This window comes from Manacus vitellinus, unplaced genomic scaffold (assembly GCF_001715985.3).
Source record: "Manacus vitellinus isolate BGI_N305 unplaced genomic scaffold, ASM171598v3 scaffold_35_pilon, whole genome shotgun sequence".
Lineage (NCBI taxonomy): Eukaryota > Metazoa > Chordata > Aves > Passeriformes > Pipridae > Manacus > Manacus vitellinus.
Genome location: NW_021940498.1, coordinates 2,662,511 through 2,688,124, shown reverse-complemented (window position 1 = coordinate 2,688,124; position 25,614 = coordinate 2,662,511). Strand labels below are relative to the sequence as shown.

At 37.5% G+C, this 25,614-nt stretch overlaps 1 protein-coding gene across 7 annotated transcripts in view; it reads right to left on the bottom strand.

Moving 5' to 3' along the window:
• The window catches only part of DCAF6 (DDB1 and CUL4 associated factor 6), a 64,152-nt gene that overhangs the window by 22,519 nt on the left and 16,019 nt on the right, over positions 1–25,614 (bottom strand). For 2 of the 7 annotated variants that reach the window (XM_018077072.2, XM_029961483.1), the window contains exons 5-12: positions 25,014–25,149; positions 22,899–23,113; positions 20,483–20,576; positions 19,084–19,203; positions 18,599–18,844; positions 13,647–13,817; positions 6,566–6,625; positions 667–772 (exon numbers count right to left, since the gene is read on the bottom strand). In XM_018077072.2, coding sequence (XP_017932561.1) covers positions 667–772; positions 6,566–6,625; positions 13,647–13,817; positions 18,599–18,844; positions 19,084–19,203; positions 20,483–20,576; positions 22,899–23,113; positions 25,014–25,149 — 1,148 coding nt within the window. The remainder of the gene's footprint in view (positions 1–666; positions 773–6,565; positions 6,626–13,646; positions 13,818–18,598; positions 18,845–19,083; positions 19,204–20,482; positions 20,577–22,898; positions 23,114–25,013; positions 25,150–25,614) is intronic. The other 5 variants (XM_029961487.1, XM_029961488.1, XM_029961485.1 and 2 more) reach the window with 3 other exon arrangements.

Genomic DNA, 25,614 nt, shown 5'->3' with positions numbered 1-25,614 from the left:
AGCAGAGGAATAGAAGTAAGATGAAATAAAGTAAGGATTGTGGTTATTTTGGGAGATCCTGAGATGCTCTGCTGATAGACTGATACAAAACCAAGTAAGTCAGGCCATTAGACAGTGCATTTATTATCTGAAAAGGATGTCATCACTTTTGTGTAATATCTAAGCAGTCCACAAAGTTGATATCTTAACCTTATGCATTCATCAACACTCCTAGGACACAGAAATACTAATTTCAGTGTTTTACAACTCAGGAATTGGGCCACAGAAAGACTAATTTGCAGAATACCATATGAGAAGTCTAGTAGAGCAGAGAATTAAAACATAAGCACCAACCCCTGGACCACCTTTCCATCCCTGTACTACCCTGCTTTATAAGCCACTGATATTATGCCAGCTTTGATGAAAATAGCACATTTCAAATTATGTTTGCATTAAAGAGATTCACAGTAAATACACACACAAAAAAAACCCTCTTGTATAAATGTGATGCTAAAGTATGGCTGTCTTATGTTCTGAATGCATTATGGACTACAGCCATTTCATTTGTCTATACACACCTAAAACCAGACATAAATCATATGGAAAATGATTTACCTACAGCTGTGCCTGACAAGTATTATTGATGTGCTGATCATGAACCCCTCAAAACCAAAATTAACTTCTTACCACTCGTCAGTGAAGTCCAGTTTTATTGTGCTTGTCGTCGTTCCTTCTGTGCTGTAGTGCAAACTTAGCACTGGTTCACCTGTTCCTGCTCGTGGCTTATCACTCTCTGTAAATATGGGGTTGATAAAGTTTGAATGGGAATTAGTGACACACACAAAGTTGATCTAATTCTGAAGGTTCATTTAGTTATCCTAGCAAAGCCAAATGTAGCAGTAACATGTACAATATCAGCTTAAGGTCTCTTACAGGCCAAGTAAAAAGTTAAAAAGTTTCAGAGTGAACACACCGAATTTGCAATGCTTGAGAAACCATCTAAAATTATTTCTAATTATAAGAGCAAACAAAGGAGATGCTGTCCTTCAACATGCAAGTAAATAAAATTGCAGAGAGGTATGTGTACACACAATCTAATCACTAATAAGCAGATCCCTTTTCTAATAAATATATTAATAAGAAGACTATAAATTAAGTGGTGTTCAGTCCTTTTGCCTCAGTAAATACACAGGAAAAAAAGATGCTGAGATCTAGACACAACCAGCAGTCTAGAAAAATCACCATCCCCTTTACTTTGCTGCCTACTTAGAAACCAGACAACTACCAATAGCCTTAGATCTGCTGTAAATTGTCAGCCAGTTGTCATAAAACACTGTAAGTTCGTGTTCCAAGAGCTTCATGTTTAAAAAAAAAACCCTTTCATATTATAAGAACTGCAAGCAGAAGGGGAGCACTGGCAAAACAAACTGTGCACGATGTCCAAAAGCAACAGAAGTGAATCACATTGAAACCACAGCAAGTCCATGAGTCCTCTGCTGCATGTGAGCATGTAAGTCTTGCTTTTCATGAATATTGAGTTTTTTATTTGGACAAAATCATCCCATATTTTCCTATAGAATATAGAAATTTGACTATAAATATACTTGGCAGCACTCTGACAAGTATAATAAAGTAACAGCTTCAGATCATCTTTGTGTAAATCCATTAAAACTTAATATCTGATTTAAACACAAACCTACAAATTTCCCCACTAAAAAGGCCATTATCATACCAGTAATGGCTACAATACTGCCATGGGATATTTATTTTAGAAGATGCAGTTAAATTATAGTAACTGTGAAATAGCAAATAAGAATTTAACCTAACAATCAATGCTCATATTTTTAAACTGCTGACAAGCAGAAGCCCACTCACAGGATCAGAGCTGTGATCGACTGTGCCAAAGAACTTTAAATACTTATGTCTACGTTCTGAAGAGAAATTAAAAAAACCCAAACCATACCACAAAAACCCTGAAAGAAACAATAAAACATTTTTATGTGAAAGGGAATTAACCAATTAAAACCATGATCCTAATTATGCACATGGTGTGGGCCTCATTCTGTGCAAAGAAAAGTTCATAGTCCTTCTAAAATAAAGATTCCTGTTACACTCTTGTCAGAGTGGATAAAACTGATCAAAAGCAGTGTCTCCAATTCTTGAAATAAACTAAGAAAAAAATCTAAGAAAATATTTTATAGTTCTATATAGGTAGTTTGAACAAAAATGACATGTTCTTTCTTAACTAAATGGATGTTTTCTCTATTTTTGGACAACCTATGAGCAAACATCTCCTCGTATAAAAGTCTGGTCAAACTGTAAGCACCCCTAAGCAAGTACAAACACTGATCCTTCCAATCACTGCGCAAGTCATCAGGAGCTGACACTGAAAGAGTCAAAAGAGACAGAGCTGGGGAATTCTTTAGCTCCCTTTTAATAAGTACAGACAAGACCTATCTTGGAATTGGGAACCCAGATAAAGAAAGACCACTCAGTGCTGTGAACAGTCCAAGACAAGCACCAAACAATGTCTGTGCTGTGACTTCAACATTGCTGTGCAATGTTTGCTCCAGCACAAACCCAGCTAATGTTACCAACCACAGTAACCAAACATTGCTACCCTATAATGAATTTAATTCAATATTAGGCCTGTGTTATAAAGCTCAGATAACATTATCATTACAGTGCTTTCCTCTCTCAAAAATCTCAACACCTGAAAATTTAACCAAGATGCATAAAGACTGTCCTGTGCCTACATTTACCCTGGAAGCAATGTTGATATTTGTTCACACCCAAACAGGTGGAAGATTTGCTGTAGACTTATCCAAAGGGGGCACTGACTGAGAAATTACTTTTACAAATTTCTGGAAACAGAGAGCTGTTAAAATATATTGGGTAATAGTTTTCTTAAACCTACAACAACATGAGCTACAATTGGGACTGGGTCAGTTTTTTTCTTTAAGGTAGCTTTAGGGCATAGCATAGACACTAATAAGGACAAGAGACATTTTAAAAGACAGATGAGACAACAATCTGGCAATAAACTGCACAGAATTAGTTGTGCTGTTCAATATTTTGTATAAAACTTACACTGCTTATGAAAGCTGAATGGGAGCCTCTGTGAAAAAACAAATAAATTTTGCCTAATACACAACTGAACATTCTTTCAGAGAAGGCACATAAACCCCAGAAGTCATGAACTCTTTGTTTTCAGGAAGGACAATATGATTGCCAAAGACAGCCTAGAGCTGAATGAAGAACTGTTCTCTTTCTCTACTCTGTTCATCCCATCAGGACAGATCTACTTCACACTGATAATGAAGGGAAGAAGAGCAAAAGCTTCTGCCATTTTTTTAGGGGACAGCTGTTGCCAAAACTATTTCTGATTGCAAGCTCTAATAGGGTAACAAACTGCTTCAAGCAGAAGTTGTAGCTTGTCAACACCTTACTCAGCTATTCCAAATTCCTCAAAAATGCCTTGAAACTTCACTTAGTTTTACAGCCAAACACATTATACTTTAAAGATACTACCAACAACTTACAGTCTTATTTCATAAAGAGCCCTGTCCTAAAGCACACTCCCATTAAATTGTCCGTTCTCCAGGTGCCTACAGGAAGAAAGCACTTTTAAACTACCACCCTTAAAAACTGAAGACAGAATTTCATTCATAACCCTAGATTAAAAAAAAAAAACACAAACCCAAACTGCACAATTGACAACAATACCCCTCAGAGACACTTTTTCCCTTAGAAAAGAAACCTGTGCAAGTGTAACCTCACAAAGACTGGGGCTCCCAGCTGTGAAGTGGAAATGCATGAAGACAAGCTTACAGAGTGCATTTCCTAGTTAAACTAACACCCTAAGGAACTTTGAGCTGGTTTCCCACATCTCAAATGCTGTCCTAGTCATTAGTCTATTGGCAACCCCATGAGAAGAGGATAGATGATTTCTCATGGGAAAAAAACCCCCAAAATAATTCCTATACAGCATTATATTCTGTGTGAAGACCAAAGAAAGATTCTTCTGAAGGCAGAAAAATTGATCCAAAAAGAAAAAAAATAGGTGGTGTGTTTCAGAAAATAGGAATTCACTGGGAAGGCTTAGCACATGAAAATTCATCAGAGGCAGCTGAACTTGGAGGGAAGTGTGGAGATTCCTTTATCCAGCGAGGAATTCCGACTAAACACTGTTACACTGATACCAGTCAGTATAAGGGAAGACTGAAAAATCAAATAAATAATAAAAATAAAATATAAATTCTTTGTCTAGATGATCCCATCACCATAACAGATTACTAAACCCTCACAGTAATATCTAGAAATATCAGTAAAAAGCATGGCTTCTGTGTCTGTAGGAAGCAGCACTGTGATGGTTTGGGATACATGGGCACATTTACAGTGTGAGTCTCAAGTTCCCTCTTCACTCATTCCAATTCAGGCAGTACCTTAAAGTCCTAACACTGCAAGAGATCCAACAGCCAACCCTCCATTGTTACAATTACAGTCCAAAAATCCCCAAAATTTTTTAAAAAAAATCCAGGGTAGGTCACTGTAATGCATTTGAAACCATTTTGTACAGACAGAAATGACTCAGAGCTTCTGCTGGACTGCCAGAATTATGGCTTTATAAATGTATGTGCTTCCAATAGGAGATCTTTAAACCCAAAACCAGTCTTAAAACATAAATGCCAACAGGAGAGACTGGTTCAACAGAACACAGCAGCTGATTCAGTACTAAATTAAGAAAAGACAGGAATAAGAACGAAATATTTATATATCTATATGGAAAGAACTATTATAAATTCCTTCATTAGCTACTTACAGTATTTTGAGATTTCTTTTCAAATACTAAGTGAAACTAAAGCAGTTTAACTTCAAAAATCCAACTGGACATCAGCAAATTATTCTTTCTGGTTATCATTTGAACAATGGATTTCCTAATAAATTTGCTCCCTTTTCAAATTCCTGGTTTTCAAAATTAGAAGTAACTTTGTCTACCAATGAAACAGAAAAACTGGTGTACTGATAAACAAATGTATTTTGGGGAGGTGTTTTTGCATATTGAAAAACCTGGAGTGCTTCTACAAAAGGAAATCCCTTCACATTAGTTCAAGTAATTTCTTAAATGTAGAAAAAAAACTACTAGGAAAAAAAACCCCTAAGAGTCTATTAAAACTACAATTATGCAACTAAAAATACAAACTAGCTGTTAAGACAACTGATCCTGCTTGAAGAAGAATATGATACCAACTTGGCAACTGATTCCTGGGACCAAAACTTCTGGTTTTATCTTTGTTGTCAGTTGGGCTGATTTCATAACTTCATAGAACAATTTAACAGCTTTCCAAAACTTTTACAATTTTAAGAACCTCAGTAAACACATAGACTTTTAGTGTTAATTCTATATTATTCTACTCTGATCAAATAATGTGTTATCCTGTGTTCCTAACAGAAAAGCATAACTTGGCCACTAATTATAAGCAAGTTTTCCAGCTAAACCTGACTATTGGATTGATGTTGGCTACAGAACCACGAAGAATTAGCAAATTTACACACTGAGGTTTAAAGCTATTTCATCGCAAAATATAATTCCACAAATTGAGTTTATTTTGTCAATATGAAACACAGCTTGATTATATTTTTTCCTCCTCTGTTCTGGCACCCTAAAATAAACCACACTTTCAGCAGTTGCCAAACGGGCTATTTTTCAGAAGTGGGATTTCAAAACGGCTTTCTAGTTCAGAATGTGGAACAAGACAACAGAAAGCTCTTTTGTGGGATTTGAGCTATCAAATCTCTACAAAGGCTCTACAGAGCATAATGCAGAGTGTATGGAAATCTATTTTTAAATTAGCATCTATCACTCATTAATTATTCAGGCGTAAATATTCCGCACAGGTGGCATTGGTTCAGCTGGACTGGGGTCACCTATGACCCAGTTCACTGCTCACAATTTGAAGACTGGGCACAGGGAAAGCTCACAAATGTCCTTTCTACCCCCAGCCCACAGGGATCCTACAGGGCAACACCAGTCCTTGTTTAGCAGGAGGGGGGCAGGACAAGGGGTTACAGGGGTGAAGATGCACCCGAGTGCCACAGGTGCTCCTCAGTTACTCAAACTGCAAGAATAACAAAGCTGCACATCTCTCTTGAGATTGTAAAATAAACTGATTTGGCATTACGTGATTATACGTTACTTCAATCTTGGTATTTGCATTCTGATCCAAGAACCATGCAGAAAAAAAAAAACAAAAACAAAACCAGACCTGTTTAAAGAAGTAATTTTGATTATTATTTTAGAAAATTATTCTAAATGTGTGTAGAGTACATAAGACATTTACTGCACCTACATTGAACTTTAGTAATTGCATTAAGCATTGAGCATAGGATGGCTTTTGAAAACCTTACTCTGTTACTCATACTGAGAATTAAATAATTAATGAGTTTCCAGCAGATCTGCTTACAGAACTCTACTTTATGCAGATGAACAGCATTTTTAGACTGTTTATCATCATGAAAGGCAATTTGGAAAGGAAGCATTGCAATCAGCTATGGCTGGGGAGAGCGCATTTCCTGTCACACGCACCCTGTTGCTCATCAAGTGACATGGATCCAAGCTGTTTGTTAACCACTGAAGAAGGAGAATCTGAAACAAAAACGAGATTTCAACTTAAAACATAAGCAGCAGAGAACTGCACAGCAATGTCACGATCACAGGTTAGTTTAAAATAAAAAAAAGCAGCAACATAAGGAAGCTTTGGGTTTGTTTTATGAGCAGCCAGCCATATTGCATTTTCTAGGCATGACAGAAGCAAAGCCACTTGTTTCAAGTCATTATTTATTCACTGAACAGCCTGAAGCTTGCTAACATCTTGATACTGAAAATTCCTGTCCATTACCAAAGATTTTACTGTGTTCTTCAAATTTTTAACACCTCAGGAAAAACACTGGAAAGTCATGGCTTGTAAAGCTTTTGCTCCAACTACCAAATGACACAGTTATTTCAAACCATGTGATAAATGTAAGATTCAGAATACTTATCCTTCAACACAGAATACTCACTGGCATACCAGCACCTTCAATATTTAAATACTGTTTTAATAATAATGTTTTAAAGCATCAAATCACCAAAATACATCCCACTTGTATGAGTTTGGTAGTTCTGCATTCCTAGATGCTGCACCTCTGAGGCACCTCATAACCGAGAACAAGTCTATGAGTTTATCACAGCACCCCACCACTCTGTCTTATAAAAATACCAATTGAAATAAATGAATAAATAAATAAAATAATCAACCTCCCCAGTAGTTAAGTGCACTTTTTTTCCCCTAGAAACTACCAGTTAATGACTATCACCAGCACTACATTCATTGTGCAGACACATGACAGATGCAACATTTGGTATCTCCTGGGAATCTCTTCTCCTTGTCACCCCTGAAGAGCAGATCATATTTCTGTATTATCTTAAGATGAGCTGATGTACACAAATGAACGCAGTATTTCAGAGATATTGCCTAGACTATCATATTTTGGTTCCACTTGTTAATCTTCTGTTATAAACAAATTCATCCTAAGCTAAAAGGATTTAATACCCTGTATTATAAACCGAGTCACAGTTCATCAGCATCACAGCATGCTAAAGGAATTTTAACATAAATTTAAATCCTACACAAGGAAAGTAATGAAATAATACGCTCTCTCCTACACAAAGCTCCCTTCCAGGTTTGGGCCAGAATCACCAGCATGACCTATTTCATAGTACAGCCATAAAACCTGCTAAATTGTCAAGCTGATTTGAATAAATATATATATATCCTCAAGCCATACGTCACTCCCAGCCACTGGTGCAAGAATCACAGTCTGTTCCTTGCTTACACTGATACCAGGGATCGGGAAGGGGAGAAGGAGCAAAGAACAGAGACCAGGACAGTCCGGGGCACTGTGTTTTGGCTTGTTTTGGTAACTGGGCTTATAGATTTTATTTCCATAACTGAGGAACATAAAATTGCTTCTGCTTGGTCTTCTTTGTTCAGCCATGCCTCTGCCTTGCACCAAACACGCCCAAGCCAGACCACAGAATTTACCCCCTAGATTCAGATGGGATGCAGCTCTTAAGTAGCAGACTTGTTAACACGTTTCACTCTGCAAAAGCAAAGCGTGCTTTACATAAGATTTCTAAATTAGAACAGAAGTCTTTACAGTGTAGTTTTTCCAGTGCAGTAGTAAACCACTTTTTGGACCATAAATCAGAGCAAAAAGCTGATGTGTAGATGCTTCATGTAATAAGATGATCTACTTGTATTCCAGCTGACTCAGCACAGGAATCAATCTGCTGCCTCGTTTCCAAGGCTGGCTTTGATTTCTGACTCACAAAGTCCATGCTCGGGATTAACTTGTATCAAAAGTGCCAAAGGGAGGGGAGGTGCTGGACTGAAAGCTGAGAAGCCAAAGGAGGCAGCACAGCGATCCCCAGCCGTGCTCTGCTCCTGCACTCCAATTCTTTCCGTGGGTTTTATGCCCTTGTTTAAAATGCTTATCATGCTGCCAAACATTCCACTTGGCTGGAAAAGCCAATATCATCAGCTCTTTCATTCTGACCCCAATGAACAGAAGAAACATGACTGAACTAACATGTTTTTATTAGAAGCATAAGAAATTAATTTACTAACCCTATTATCAGCACTTCTGATTTTATTAAGACCTCATGCTATGCAACAGTAACAAAGTAGGTGTGTTTTACCATGTGCATCATTGAATCACAGCAAGTGAAAATGAAGATTTTTCTAGGTAGTAGTCCATGCTTAAACCTCCTGCATCTCACTATGACTTCATACAACTTTGTGAATGCATTTTACTTGTAATAAGAGAATATTTAAGCAACACAGAGGAAGCATCCTAAATGTTCAAATTAACATGGTTAAGAGCTCAGTTTGTAGCAATTTTAAACTCACTTGTGTCCTTTCCAAGTTCCCTGAAGCCACAGATCACCAGCACCTCTTGAAGTGGCACTGCAGTCTGGGAAACAACCATGACCATGAAACCAGCCTAGGGAAGTTCAGGTAAATGCCTCTTTTTTTAATATATGGCTTTGTTTTGTAAAAAAAAAAAAAAAAATCTGAAAAAATACTTTCGTAATTTCTTATAAAGCTTTTGGGAAAAAAAAAAAAAGTATTACCAAAACTGTGCCATATAGTTAAAAAAACAAACAAAAATCCAAACTCTTACCTGAGCCTTCACAGGCTGGGTCTACATCCCAATGCAGTTCACCACTGGTTGTAATGTCACCAGTACATTCTAAACTGGAGCATCACTTAAAGAGGGAACTGGAGATTCATAAATTTGGGGAACCTCAAACAGAAAATAGAAGATAATTTTAAGGTCAGTTACATGCTGAAGGATCTTCCTGTAGTTTGGGCAATCAGCAGCTGACTTCATCAAAATATTAGCATGCCACCTCTGTTGTTTTGGCTAAAAAAATTTCCTCCTTATATCACTGTAACACCAGCTCCAGGGTCAGAGCCAGGCCTAAAGCAGTGGCACCTGTTCTAAAAGTCCCAGACACAGTATATACAGTGGACTTTATTCTAAAAATTAAATACTTCTTTTAGTATCTATGAATAACTGCTTTGCACAGTGAATAAGCTCTCAGTTACATATTTTGGATTTATAAGCTCTCAGTTACATATTTTGGATTTATAAGCTCTCAGTTACATATTTTGGACTTCAAATGGACACGTTTTTACACCTGGGTGTTTATGAAGAATGCAAAGGATCTAGTAAGAAAAGCTACAGTCCTTCCCTTGTTCTTCTCCAAAAGCTTTAACACAGAAATGAAGGTCCAATTTGTTCTGCTTTAAAGACATGGACCATACAGACTTTTGAAACAACCCAAGAGTAAAGAAGAAAAAAAAAAAAAAGTCGATTTGCAACACAGGTTATACAACAGGCCTGCATGCACAGGTCTATATCTTTATTCTACAATAAATGAGGTCTAAATCAAATTTTTTTCCTCAGAAAAGAAGGGTTCACATTAGTTTTTGTGGGTAAGATTATGTACACTGACCACTACAGGAACCCTTGATGCACACTGATCTATAATGTGGAGTTTTTTCTCTTCAAGTTTGGCTGGTTCATGTTTCTGTAACTTTTCAAATTGCATTTGATTTCCTAAAAGTTCTCAAGTGATGAAGGTAATGGTGATGCATACCTGGATATCAGCACTGGGCAGAGCAGCAATAACAACATGTTAAAAGGGTTTATTTTCTTTGTTGTTTGCATATAGCACATAGATGCTGTTGTTTAAATACTGCACAGGATCTAAATATTATGAAATGCCACAAAAATGTAAGTAAAAACTAGGCTTTGTGGGAGAAAGTATATAACAAAAACCCCCCCAAAACCAATAAACTAAACCAAAAAATTTACCATAGCTCCCCTAATTAAATTGGCTATCAAAAAAAATCTGAATCGGTTCAATACCTAAGCAAAGGCTTGAAGATAAAATAGACCAGCATATACCTTCTAAAATTCAGCCAAATCTACACAATAATTATGAGAAGTATCCACTAAAACAAAGGCTCACTGCCATCTGAGGAAGTACCACCTTTTTTCTCAGTGTCAAACAGTCCCACTGTGAATCATTACTCACTTAACTCACCTTCATTTTCAACAACAACAAACTTTGGGCCATATTTTTCTAAATGGTGAAGGTTAACTACTACAGACAGAGCTTACAAATCCTCATGGAATTACTACACTTCATTAGACTGGGAGACAGAATAACTACCATACAGCCTGTAATACATACAGAGCTTTCAGCTCTTGACATTTTCAATGGGTAATTTCTAACATGGATGGAATATTTTTTTCTCCTCATAATTGAGCTTCTGTGATTGCAAAGGTAAGGATTAAAAATGAAATACAAGTTGAAAGAAATGGCCTCATTTTCACACTGAATTCCCTCCAAAATTGCAAGTGCAAATTATACAAGTTTACCAGAGTAGGGACTGAGAACTTGCAGCCCTGGGCCAGAGGCTCTGATGCCATTTCACAAAGTGGCAGACACATTTTGGAGTGTAATGTTTTGTTTGAAAATTTGAATATGTGCCTGAAAACTGAACATCTGCTTCATGACAGAGCAACAAAGGTAGGCTTGCAGAAAAAAAATAAAATATAGATATTGTCTCTGTATAGAAACTTATTATTAAAAAAAAACCCTCCAACAACCCAAAACTAATAACTTCTTTTTCTCTTACCATATTTCTGAAATGTCAACTTACCACAGGGTTAGAAACCAACTGTGTTTATGGAGAAGCAAGAGACCAAAAGTCTGGAGCTCTGGTTTTCCAAATGAATAGACTGTGAATACACAACTTCCAAAAATAAATCTTGGGAGTTCAGAAAAAGGTAACAAAACAAAGTAACTTGCATAAAAAGAAATGAGCAAGTACAGAGAATATTTCCTGTTCAGAGTGCAGAAATCTTATGAAGGAAATAAGGATTCCCCAATCCAAAGAAATGAGCTTCACTTGTTCCCTCCCACAGCAGGGGTAGGAGGAATACAAGGAAAGAAGTTGATGAAGTGCAACAGGAATTTCTTGTATTTACATAGACAAGTAGAAAGGAAAAGACAATGCAATCTTTTATCAAATTTCTTGAGGAATAATTGACCAAACATATTAAATATTTCAATTTGAATTCCTCATTTTAAGTCTTCCACTGTCCATAATACTGAAGGCAACAAATTCCACCCATCAGACCAAAACTCAAGAAGATACACATCCTCAGGATCTGGAGGTGCGCTATAAAAATGCTTCCGTCTTTCTCTCCCCAGAAATAACTGTTTCCATAATGCTGAGTGAATTTGTCTTTCAAAGCAATTACTTACTAAATAAAATGGTTTAATTTGCAAGTTCACTGTCATCACCTCACGAAAGAGGTGAATGCTTGAATATTGAAATTTTGAATGCCAGTTTCCTCCAAGGCTTCGTATGTGTCCTGCTGGTGATTCCAAACAAAAGGATCAGATATTCCCACTAGTTCCCTTAAAATTCAGAACATGTGCAAGCTCACAACTACAAGAGGCAGTGGTGGGGCTCCAAGCCAAGTACAATACACCTCTGACTCCCAGTCAAAGCAATTCCTCAGCTTAAACCTTCAAGTTTGAGGCACTATGGATCCTACAGGATGTTGATCCACAAGCAACTGGGAGTGAAAAAATTACACTGCATTTTTGAAAGTGCACTAAAAGAGAAGGACAAGATGTATCAAGTAAAACCCAGACCAACACACACTTCAGAGGTAGTAAAATACCCACAGACCTCAATTCAATGGGAAGCAATTTAGTGGGAAAAAAAAATCTTTTAAGCCATTTTGAAAAGAAAATGGAAGATCAAGACCTGATGACTGTTTTAGTTATGGTTTTGCCTCTATCATCACTCAATATCTTTGAGTTAATAAATTGTGATGTTCGGTTTGCTGAATAAAAAGCCCAACCATTGGTAGCTTTTTGGTTGGGTTTTTTCAGGTTTTTGGGGTTTTTTTGGCCTGGCAGGAAACTGCAGTCACCTCCAAGGACACTGTTTTTCTTGCTTTCTCCTACAGGTAACAGGCACTTATGGTTGCCATCCCTAGGATAAGCACATATCCTTGCAGGACATACTGGTTTCCAAACACTCTGAAAACTCACAGCAGAATTTTCTAGTGAAGAAAGTTATTCAAAATTCAGTAACTACATATTTGCATTAGCCACTGTTATAACAAGCTGTTCTGGAAGGCTCTAGATAAAGGAATGGAATGGACTGAACTATAGCAAGACAGCTGTGAATTTATGACACAATCCTTGTAATAAGCAATTTAGCCACATCTCAACTGTCACAGAATTTATCCACAGAGGAAACATTGCCAGACACGACTTCTCAACACAAAATATGCTGATTTTTCACACAGCATGCAGCTCACTCGTTTTTACATGGTGCCATGACAAAGTTTGCTTCAAGTTTATGCTTTAGGGTTTGCTTCTTGGTTCATATGCATGCTTCTACCCTAACTTTCTCAAATATGTTATTATAAACATATCTGAGGCTTTCTTGTAATAATTTTTATACTCCATAAAACAAGAGAGAGAGGGTGGTGAAAGGAAAAGTCGCTCTGTTCAAAGAAGGGGAGCACTTCTGGGGACTTTGGCTTGTTACAAGTATTTTCACTGTACTTACTGCAAAACCATAGCATTTAGGAATGCCAAAATTCTGTTTTACTGAGTTGTTACTCTGATTTGGAACATATGCTAACCCAAAGCCAAATCTCAAATGTTGCTTTTGGATACAATTAACAGCAAAATAAGATTTCAAGTATATAATTCTTATTCTATTCAAGGCACGGCAATTTCTTGCTCAGCTGCTCTGACAAACATTGCACAAACCTGATACCATGCACCTAGAACACCTTTTCCACATATTATCATTGTAATCCAAACATGTTAGATAAATCAAACCTGTCAACACAACTCTTTTCCCTAACCATGTGATGATAAACACCACCACATGCAAGGCAAGACAAGCAGCAAACGCATTAAACTGCCTTGTTCTGGAGGAGAAGCATCTCAGCAAACAACAGCAGCACAAGCTGGAGCTTTGTTATCTGCTCAAGAAACCTGGGCAAAGGACAACCTGATGCCTGAGGGTCCTGTGAGGAGCCCTTAGAGGAGGACTGAGCAGAGGAGGATGCCTGTGGAGCAGAACCCTCAGCTAGTTCTCGTTCTCGCTGTCTCTGTTGTTCTTTCTTAAGCCTCAGTCGCTGCAGACCCCTACGGATTATTGCTAACTCAGGTCCCATCAACTCTGACAAACAGGGAGGGGGAAAAACAAACAAACAAAAGTATGTAAAAGAAAGAATAATTGAACACACAATATATAGAACAGTGAGGAGGGGTGGGGGGACTGACCGAAGAGAGAAGCAACAGATACTGAGTGTAATTACAGTGAAAAAAATTTATGTGAATAACAGATACTAGATGCAATTACAGTGGAAAAAAAATATATCTGAGTAATTTATTAACATCCAGAAATTATAAAATGAAATACTGAAATTGTTTTTTCTCTTCCTCAAGGCACAAATCACAGGACTTAAACGTTGAGGGTTTGTGTCCTTCAATGCAAACCCCTCCCCATCTCCAAGAATTAAACTACCTAACGAAGAATTCTTTAATGAAAATAGATACAGCCTGACTGAGTCAAAACAAAGCAAACAAGAGAAGTATTCATTTTCATGTTCCTAACACGTAGAATAAATTAGCATGTTTGTGGTGTAAAATTATGCAACTGTGGTTTCCTGAAAACAGGTAGGCTGTCAAAATTAATGTGATAGCTTCCTGATGTGACCAAAAAAATTTTGATCACAGCAAACCTGTGCCAAAAGTAAACTCAGACTATGGAAATAGGTGGCAGAACAAGAGCTAAACAAACAAAAAAACCTGCAAGAACTTTACTCCGAAGCCTTTTTTTTAATTTCAGAAATTCCCAGTGGATGAGGATTCACAGTCTGAAAACACTGCTAAGTGGTCCTACAAAGACAGTAATTTATTGGATCATTAGCAATTCTTAGTATCATTCTCTTAATAGATTATTCTCTCAGTTCCATTTTTGAGGCTTCACTGTTTTCATCACTTTGTCTTTATTCATCTGTCACTTGTACTGTTTTGGAATGTACCAGTTCACTGCCTGACTAACAGTATTTTTGCAAACTGCTATAAAACCACATTTCCAAGTAACCTTTTATTCTCTCCATGCTCTTTGCAGATTTTCTCCACGTGCACAAGTGCTGGATAGGAAGTGCTTCTCTTTATACAACATAGATTGTGTCTTTATTGGCAGTAACAGAAGCACATGGACCTGAAGCACTGCTGAACTAGTCCCATCTATGATATATGGGGTAGAGGAGCTAATTCAGGCTCAGATATTCACATCAAATGCTCCAGCTAGTTCTGCTATAAACTGCTTGTCTAGACCTATCCTGAAAGGATTTATATGAAGAGCACTCAGAAATATTTTGTAGATATGAGGAAATCTGCAAATAAAAAAGAAATCAAGCTGCAATGTTAAAATACTTGAGAGCATTATGCTGGCATGTGACCTTTCATCCAAACAAAGGCTTAACAAATAATCCGTAACCCTTATCCAGGCAGTGAAGCAAACAAATCCTAAATTTTTATTTATAAAGAGAAACAAACCCAGAGATACAATTCAATAATTGAAAAGTCAGTGGCAAGCACCAGTTCATATTGAATGGTCATGAGCTCTAATGTCCTCATTCCAATGCCATTTTCTGGGAAAAGCATCCTGCCAGTTTAGGGTTGATGAGGTATAACAAGAATAAAGAGATATACTTCCTAAAAGGAATATGAAATCAAAGAGATTTGCTATGAATAGTTTTCATGTTCCACGAACACTTACAGAAATTAGAAATCCAACCAGTCCAGACAATGCTTTTAAGGAATTTTCAATGATGCCTAAAATTGCTGCTGATTCAGTTCCACTCAGTTCAGAGACAGTCACAATTTAAGATGTAACAAGAACTACAGTACAAAATGTGAAGACATAACTACTATCCTGAAGATGTTCAATGACAAGACCTTTCAATGCATTTCAGAATACCTAAGCAAATGTTTATTTTGCCAGCAAATGGAGTGAGGAAACAGAAATGGAAATAAATTAAAAAAAAACAGCTATTGCCACTTTCCCATTTAAAATCTATATCAGAAACTTATTAGGATTAAGGTTTGTACTAATTAGCCAACTGCCCCTCTGCATCCCCTTCAATGGTACCATAGTGAATTTTACTTATGGGGGAAAAATTTTTTATATTATACTGTTTGATGTATCTGATGTTCATTAGTGGTTTAAAACGTCACCGTCTTAAAACTAATGCAAAAAAATTAATTGAAGCTTTCCACTAAAAGTAAATTTGTTACATTTTTCCTTAGTGATAAGCATGAAAATCTCCAGCAATTGTTCTCATTATAAAAAAAATATTATTCAAATGTACTGACAAAAACAGGCTACTGAGATTTTGCACTGATCTTGTTGTTTATTTGTAACTTACTCAGATATTCCAACTTCTAGAATATACAGATAAAGAGAATTATCCTAACGAGCTCCAGCACTGAACCATTTTTGTACTGACTCTATTTTGAACATGTACTGTTCATCTCTTAATTTTAAAAAAGTAATTGGGAGGTAGAGGCTCAAATGCTCACCACATGGCACATTTTCTGGAACACCACACCAACAATGTATTTGAACTGTAACACTTAAGCAAAGGTATTGCTGTTTTAAAGACAGGATTACCATGGGTGCCCATGTACAGAAATCTGTAGAACTGATTTAGGGAAAGCTGTTCACAAGGCTGTATTAGGAATTCGTGCTCTGATTCCTGAGAATTAATTTCCTGAAAACATATTCTATATTTCCTAACTCTTAGCTATGATATTCAGACTTGTATCTCCCACCACTTCACATAAAATGGTGGTTGAAAACCTCTTGCTTTCCTTCTTCCATTTTCCAAAATGCTTCCCCAGCCATCCATCTTTTACAAAACACCTTCTATCTGGTCTTCCTACTTAACCCCACTGTATTTAAACTACTATTCCCATTATCACTCTCCCCATTCCCTCATCCCAGAAAAAGTAGCAGGTTTTAATCACATCTAAATGCAGCTGAACAAACTCGGGGGATCCTGTTGATGCAGAGGGCAGTGTTTCCACCTTTATAGGCTACAAACCAGGAGTAAATAAAATCTCAAAACTGAGCACAGTCATGGGTTACCTAAGCATGCAAACATTGCAAAATGGACATTCCCAACCAAGCCTCCTCATCCACAAACCCACAGCTGCTGCTCCCTCTGCCCAGGAGCTTCCCCTCTCCCCAAACTCACCCATGTTACCCAAAGGCTTCTTTTACAGCAGCTTCAGTTTTCACTGCCTTTGAAACCTCAGGTGCAAGCACACAGTACTATTAAGTTTGCTCCTGCAGGAGTCCTGTGGACAATTTTAAGCAGCCAATCTGACACCCTGTTTAGGTACAGTCAAAGAGCCTACCAAATATTATACAGCAAATTGCAAAGTATATCCACTGTCTGTCAACAAAACAACCACCACTACCCCTTTCAAAACTAAATACATGGAGAATCGTAAGTCCAAAGTAACACTGGGAAAGAGGAAATGCTCTCAGAGAAGAGCTGGATCAAGAAATAACAACCTCATGCTAGCAGAATAAACTTTTACTTAGAAATGTAGGCAGATTCAGAGAAAAATATTTTTCTGGTCACCACAGATTCCTTAAAATGCAGGCTAGAAAATGCATCACAATTCTAAAAATGCTCTCTAGTGCATTATCATTATGCAACCCGCAAAGTTTCAATGATGTAGCTTGAAGCAATTATTTTTAATATGGTAGGTACTCTCCTGGTCACTCTAACTTCCAGAATATACTGCATATTTTAAAAAATAAATAAATAGATCAAAATGAACCTTTGGTAATGGTATGAGTGCTGTTTAGTGGCTATCCCTCTGGACCAAGATGGCAGCTAAACTGGGTTATACTGAATTAGAGTAGACCCCTTAATCATCTTGTGTGTGCACTGTGAAAAAACTTGACACTGCAGCAAGCTCACACCAACACTAATACAAATCATAGGTGACTACAAGCCTCTGATACTAAATAAACCCTCTGGCATTTTCTGAATTCCCTGTGTGTGTTGTCATGCTTCTGATCACTGTTTATTTCCTCTAAATAAGTATCAGACTAGTTGCAAGGTTTGAAAAGCAAAAATGACATGTCTCATGAGTCTCAACTTATGTCTTCATCTTCCCTGTCTTTCAGGTACCAGGTGCCCCATCATTTCTCACCTGTCCCAAAGACTTTGGCTACAGCAGCCACAGTACACTGAATGGCACACTCTCCCTGGGAAAATCTCCATCTCTCCTATACTCCAGAACACCAAATTTAGGGCCTGAAGATGCTTATCAGTCATCTTTTCCAGTTACAAACAGCTTTGTATTTTTACAACAGAATAAGACAAAAGGTCTGACCCTGTAGGTCTTTCAGAGCACATCAGCCTTTCCACCACAACTGTGAGGCCTAGAAGCTCACTTCAAAAAACTAAAAAAAAATAAACTCTTGTGCAAATATTCAACTCTAAAGGCTGTGGCATCTTTTCCTTCACTGAGATGGAAAAGGTCAAGTCAAACCATAAGGTGCCCAAATTAGTTTTTGACATCGACAGTGGGATATACTTTTGTCTTTTTCCCACAATAAGAATGTAAGTCTGTATTAAATACAGATGAATTTCTTCAAGATGTACAAACTTAAATATCAATACGTAGTATAATTCATTAACCAATAAAGGAATGTCATGCAAGGTGAGACAAATGTACACAGTTGATGTTTTACTATTTCTTTGAACCACAGCTGCAATCCCTTGGTACCTATAAAATATCTAGTCTCATTAAGGGTGTGCAAGGAAGAAAGCAGACTGTGATCTACTAACCAAAATATCCCAAAATAGAGTCGTTTCTTATTGGAAGTATTTTTCATAAACAATGACAAGATGGATTTCTTCTCACCAGACTGATGCAGCACAGGCTGAGTTGAGGCCCCTAAAGAAGGCCTTTGTTCATTATCAGGAGAGGACAGTAATGAAGTTGAAGGGGGACTTTCTGTTGAAGATGATGTTGAAGGAGCTTGAGCTGACATTGTAGAGGAGGAAGATGATGGAAGCTGCTCGGTACCATCTACTTCCATTGCAGTTTCTGATTCTGCACTAGGTGGTATGTTATTGATAGCAGGAGCATCTGTCCGATTAGTCCCACCTTTGATTAAAAATAAAACAAAAAAAAGCAAGAAAAACAAGAGCCCAAAGGTAAGCTTACTCTATCTCTAAAGATCTCTTTGCATTACCATTCCTATGGCAAATGAAAGTGCTCAGCTCTTCAGAGTGCACTAGAAAGATTTTAGTTCACACCCCAGGAAGGCTGATATTCCAGGCCTGTACATCCAGTACAAACATACTTTCTGTTGTAATTATTATTCTGGAAAAGAAGGAAATCACCTCTGGACCGTGATCTTCCTCGCCCTCGATTGCTTTGTGCAACTTCACTGGCTTCTTCAAACCACCTGGACAGCATGTCTGACATCCTCTGCATCAGAGACACATTGGGACTTTGCTCCCCTGTAAAATAAGTAATGCTAAAGTTTTACCTACAGGTTTACCAAAGTGCACATTTCCCCCCTCATTTCTTCCAGAAATGGAGAAGGGGAACACATCAACACCCCCACCCCCTGCCAAGTAACAATGCCCTTCCACCTGATCCCAATGTCTATCCTCATTTCCATACTGCAGGACTCTGATTCTCTGCTGGGATCCCTCATTCTCTTCCTGTACCCCAAATAGAGGAGCTCCAGCCTTGAAACACAGAAAAATGGAATGCAGTGGCCAAGGAAAACAGACAAAAGGTGGCTAATGATGCCATAGGAAATCATACCAACAGGTTCAAAAAAAGATGACTGAAACTCACAGGTAACAGAACTACATGGAGATTTTAAAGGAAGAGATGGGAACACACCCTCTAATGTTTCTAATCCACCAATTCCAAATACTGGGGGAGCAACAAAGACAGACTAAGGTAAGAGGACAGACTCATGTTCTCTCCCTAAACAGCATTTCTCATTGCCTGTGTCAGATACAGGATCCTACTCCACATGGACCACTAATCTTATACAGCTAAACACTTCTATTCTACTCTGGGGAATCAGGAAAATGAGAAAAACAACACAGAAAACCTGGAAAGGGAAGCTGTAGGCAGAAAAGGGAGACAGACCTAAGGGAACTAGAATCAAGTACTTGGAACCCCTCAACATGTCAGATTTAAAAAGGAACAGATAAAGAGTAAGATGAGTGGCAAAGTGTCCTCTGCCGGGCTTTGGTATCCCATTCTCTGACACTCAAGTACGGCTTTGGAAATGTTCTATCTCCTGAAATCCCAAGCAATTGGGATTATTATAAACATGCATAAAAAATTTAGTCATCCTGTGCGACTAAATGACATTAAGGCAGTGAAAGATATAATATTAGAATCCTATTGCTTTGAATTCCAGTCCCCTAATGTAACCACTAAAGAGCAATTCATTTGTAACTGTGATTGCATGTGAGGTTTGACTGCAAAATAAAAAGAAATAAGTGTTTGTGCTACTCCCTGACCAACGACAATGAAACAGACTCCCCTTTATTTGCATCAGCCTAACTGAAGCAAAATAATTTTTCTGGTAAGAATATTTTCAATTTAGACATTTTTAAAAATCATTTTACAGTAGCAGTTCTGTGTTAAATTCTAAGGAAATTATCTCGGCTGATTCTTAAAGCATGGACAGTTTAATCTGAAGCACATTTTTCAGGAATACTTCAGGAAAAAAATGGAAAACAAAACCCAAAAGTGCAAAAAAGCTTTTACCATCTCTCTCTCTCTCACTCTCAGGCCTTGCCCTTGGCCCAGTGTCCGACCAGTCCCCTCTGAGCCGCAGACGTTTGACAGGAGGTTGCCTTAACTGGGGGGGGAGGGAGAAAAAAAGGAACAAAAAAAAAAAAAGAAAAAAAGGCATTACAAAGCTATTCATGTTGGACAGTACAGAATTCTAAAGTCTAAATATAAATGCACTACCACGATTTTCTTAAGTCACATCAATTTGTATCTGTCACCAAAAAATGGAGTGTCAGCCACATGTTCAGATGGACTGTGAATAAGCACAGTGCTGCACTGACAGAATGCAAGAGTTTTAGCTCCACAGGAGTACAACTATCTAAATCAATGCCTCTCAGAACTAATTCACCTTGTATTTTATGTCATAATAACATTATTATGTTAATTGAGGCTTTCCACAGCCAACAATAACAATTAAGGTTTTCTGAATTCAGCCTGAATTCTGCAAAAATATTCATTTCTTCACATTAAAAACCATGTGAAATGTGGATTCCAATTAAGAAAAAAGGAAAAAAGTCAGACATTAACAAAACAAGAAAATTTTATGAAAATAAACTCTCCAGTTTATTTTTAACCTATTTTCTTCTAAATTTTTAAAACATTTTTATTACAAAATATAGAGTACAAAACAAGTACTCTATAGGGAGTGTTACTTTCAGTGACTTGAAGAGAAACAGCTAATGCTTTGAACATTCAGAAAGGCAGCTCTGAGTTTGAAATTGAGTGTATTGGCTGGATATTTTCAGTTTAAAAACAAACAAAAAAAACCCAAACCAAAACAAAAAAACCAAAACAACAAAAAAAAAAGTGAATAGCTGTGCTGACAATTTTAAAGTAAATGTAAAGCCCCTGTGGTGAAAGCATATTAAAGTGTCAACTTCCATGAGCCAGCAGATTCAGGAAGAAGTCTTTACATTTCTTCTACTCTCCAGAACTTAAAGCCAGGCTGAAATGAAAATAACATTTAAGGAAAATGATTTGGCAAGAAAAGATCACAGGACATATTCTGTGCCTAAAAAACAAAAGAATACATAGGATCTGTTGGTAACAGGTGGTCACAATCCTCTCTCTCTCTCTCTAGTAACTGGGCAGTCAATTCTCCACCAAACTGCTTCAGACCAGATTAACATTCCACAGGAAAAAGGGAGAAGTGCAGAACCATCCGTGCATCTCATGGGTTTTTCTGGGTTCCTGTTTGCTTTTTCCTGCTTCAGTGTAACTCAGACATTCTTCCCCGGTCCTACGAATCCAAAGCCCTTCTGATCAACAATATTTGTGCCAGTAGTGGCAGCCCCTGGCCCAGTGAGTACAGCCCAGCCATGGCTGTGACACTGAAGCAACACCAGCCTGACACTTGCCAGGCTTTGGCTGGACTTTAATTGCTTGGAGCATCCTTTTAGCTCATTTAGCTGCAGCAGCGATTGTCCAGTGACCAGGTCAAATTACCATCTAATTTGCTTTAGTTTTGCTTAGATTTGCCTAGATGTGTGGTGTTAACAAACTCTTGTTAACAGTTTTGGTATATACAGGAATAACAATTAACTAGAGTGTGTGAGGTAGAAATACCTATAGTACAGGCACGGGCTGGCAGCAGGGGTGGATACAGGAGGATACCAGAGACACCTTCTCAGCACCTCACCTGTGCTGTAAAGGTTGGAGCCAAGCAACAACTGTTTCAGGGATGACAGCAAGGACAAAGAATAAGCATTTAGAAGCAAAGTCATGCTGTACTGAAAAAAGAAGTAGTGGATGGTTGAGGGAGCGCAGGGGGAGAGACACAACGTAACTTTGCTGTAGTTAAAGACATTTTTTTTATATTGATCAGAAAATTTAGACTGGAAGGGTCAGCAACATTGTAGCTGGGCTGATAAACAGCTGCTTGAGTTTTGGCTACACTACAGAAGATTTTAATAGTGCTCAGTAACAGTGGCTCACCTCCTCTAAACATCTTGTACTCCCTCATATGTGTCATTAAACATCTTGTGCTCCCTCGTACGTGTCATTACATGGTAATTTTTAACAAGGAGTATCAATACTTGATTTCAAGGAATGTGTTTTTGGTGGCATGGAAAATAACAGAGCATACACCTCTATTACAAGAGTGACCTTGCTGGTCATATAACCCAAGATTCATGTAGATGCTTTCTCATCTCTGAGAGGGAAACCAGACAAGAAAGAAAACCAGAGTGGCAAAGTATTGGAAACAAATACATATATAAAAAATACATATTATAAATACACAAATTTTGTGACACAATCTACTTGCCACATCTATGAACAGCAATATTGTTTTCAGATTAATTTAAAGGGAAATACAACTGATTGTATTTCTTGTGTGCTGCAGCAAAACAAATATAAAACGAGGAAACAGGTCATCTTAATCACTTGCCTCTTCCCTTCTCTCTTCAGCAGAAGGAACTTTAAGTTCTCGTGCTGTGTCATCCTTGGGATCAAACAAATATATGTAATCTGAAGAGTAGCTAACGAGGATCTCTTGCCCATCTTCACTATAACAAAGGGATGTTACTCTGCAGGATTTGTTATTGAGATGAGGAGGAACAAAACGTGCCACCATTCCAACAGTGCCCCTGCCAGCATAATTCCCTTTATTGGGAAAAAAAAATAGGAGGGGGAGGAGAGAAGGAAGAAAAAGAAATGACATGTTTACTATTGTGAATTTTCAACAGCTTCAATAAACTCCTTCTTTAATATCCAGCAAAAGATAATCAGGGAAAAGCTACGTATCCTGCAGTTCCTGCATTACATTTTATCTGAAGAATGACATATCAGATCTTACTGCTCTTTTATATTTTTGTTTCCAAACTTTATGTCTGTATAAAAATATGAAAACACACACATAATATCACATACCCACCCCATGATGGTGTGTGGATGCTATCTGTCAAATGTAGAACAAATGGAAATTTTACAAATTAAAAACATTTACAAAATAGTAACACAAATCTGTATCTACACATAAGTTAGAAAGGGATTCATTATATGAAACTTTGAAAATTTAGGACATACCTCTCTTTTCTACCCATTAAAAAAAAAAAAACCAAACAATTTTTCTTCAAGGCATAATACTGTCACATTGAAGCTGCAGAACTATACACTACATTGGACTTATCATGCTTTCCTGACAAGTCACCTCCAATCCACACACTAAAACAGTCTTAAACTCTAGAATTACAAGTTTGTGAACAGATAAAAGTTGCCTGTAAGAAGCTCTAAAACTGAGAAAAACTGACTGTCCCAAAATCCCCTAATTTGACATGTAACTGTTTCCCACATGGCCTATCTGTTGCAACAGTCTGTCCTGACCACAGACAAGTTCAAAGTTTATCATCTCACATTATGTAAAGAATGAAACAGAAAACTTTAAATGAAAATCAACAAGTAGATGCAGAAGCTTCACCTCTTAAAAAAACAAACAAAAAACCCCCCAAAACAAAAACTCCACACAAACTCAAACAAACAACAGAACACTATACCAATATATCAAAAAATTACAGTCTTCAAAATCTTGTCTTTTCTTTTATTGTATAGGCCAGCATACCAAATTCATCTTATTCCTGTATTGTTACAATACAAGAGCACATACAGGACTTTTTAGTCAAGCCCCAAAATTTGTTCCTCAGGTAGTTCTCACAGAATTTTGCTGACTTCTCTGATGAAAGGGAGGGCTCTTATAGAATTTCAGTCTGATGAGAAGGGTACTTTTTATTTTTTAGTTATATATACATATTTCTATATATATTTATTAAGTGATCTTTTGTGTTCCCTTTCTCCTCTAACACAATCAGAAACAGAAAAATGCTGCACAAAATGACAGATTTTGTGACTGACTGTGGGCAGGAATGTGTGTGCACAGCTAAGTGTATTAATTCCTGTGTGTCCAAATAGACATTGATCATACATTTTAAGCAAGAGATATGTTAGAATTACATACAACACTTTTGCTTGCCACCTGCAGTTTTTAAATAGAATGCTTAGGTAAGCATCTGAAGCACACTGAGGTTTCACTTGGAGAATTTGAGGCTTTCCAGTGAAATTATATTAGATACAGCAGTAACTACTGCAAAGTTGAGTATATTGCATGATATTATGGAGTTCCTAAGATCTCTTTCCACAAGAAGCAAGAGATTCCAGCCTGGCAGAATAAAAGAAGATAAGAACTTGATTAAAATTCAGGTGCACCACTGCAGGCTGCAATGATTGGAATCAGGTGTTTTGAGACAAAAGAAGAGACATTACAAAATGTCTTTTTCTGCATTCAGTGTTCAATGCATGAAGAGATTAAGTTTACTTACTTGAAGATTTCTGCATTAGCAAATATTAGAGTGAAATGACTATTATACAAAGCACAGATCCCAGAGCAGAAAACTACACCTCATGCAGTGTCACACTTCTCTCATCCACCATCCACTATGGAAAAAAAAAGAACCTGAAATTGGAAATGCTATAAGGGTTAGAAAAGCTTACTCCAAAGTTTGGTTCCTACCTGTTGCTCTTGTGCCAAGCATTCTCCTGTCATATATCCTTACTGAGCTGTCAGAACAACCCACAGCCAGATAGTAGGGGATGGGGGGACAGATGGCAACAGAGGTGGCAGCACGGCGACAGTTTATCAAAATATCCTGCAACAAACAAAAATGCAGCATTCAAATAATAGCTCTGAACATTTGAAGTACAATTCTGGTTTTTTTTACTTCAGGACACAGGGCTCTTAGTCAAGGAGGTTTTGAGAAAAACTAAGCCTGGCCCTGTGAAGATTTGAGCATAAATGTGTTATCAGAAAAGCCACTGCAGAGAAGGAGAACTATCAGAGAAAGAAAACTAGCTCCAGATCGACTGAAAAAGAAACCAAACCAAAACAGAAACACTGAATGAGCATTTAAAAACAGACAAATACAGCAACCACAGATTTATAAACTAGTTTGCACTTTGGATTTTCATATTGAAACACAGTAACTGTTGAGTCAGGAGAGTACTAAATACACAGAAACAGTTTAAATTCATTAAAGGACCAGTTTCATCCATGGGAGGGAAGGAGAAGAGGAGAAAGGAAGGAAGGAAAGGAAGGAAGGAAAGGAAGGAAGGAA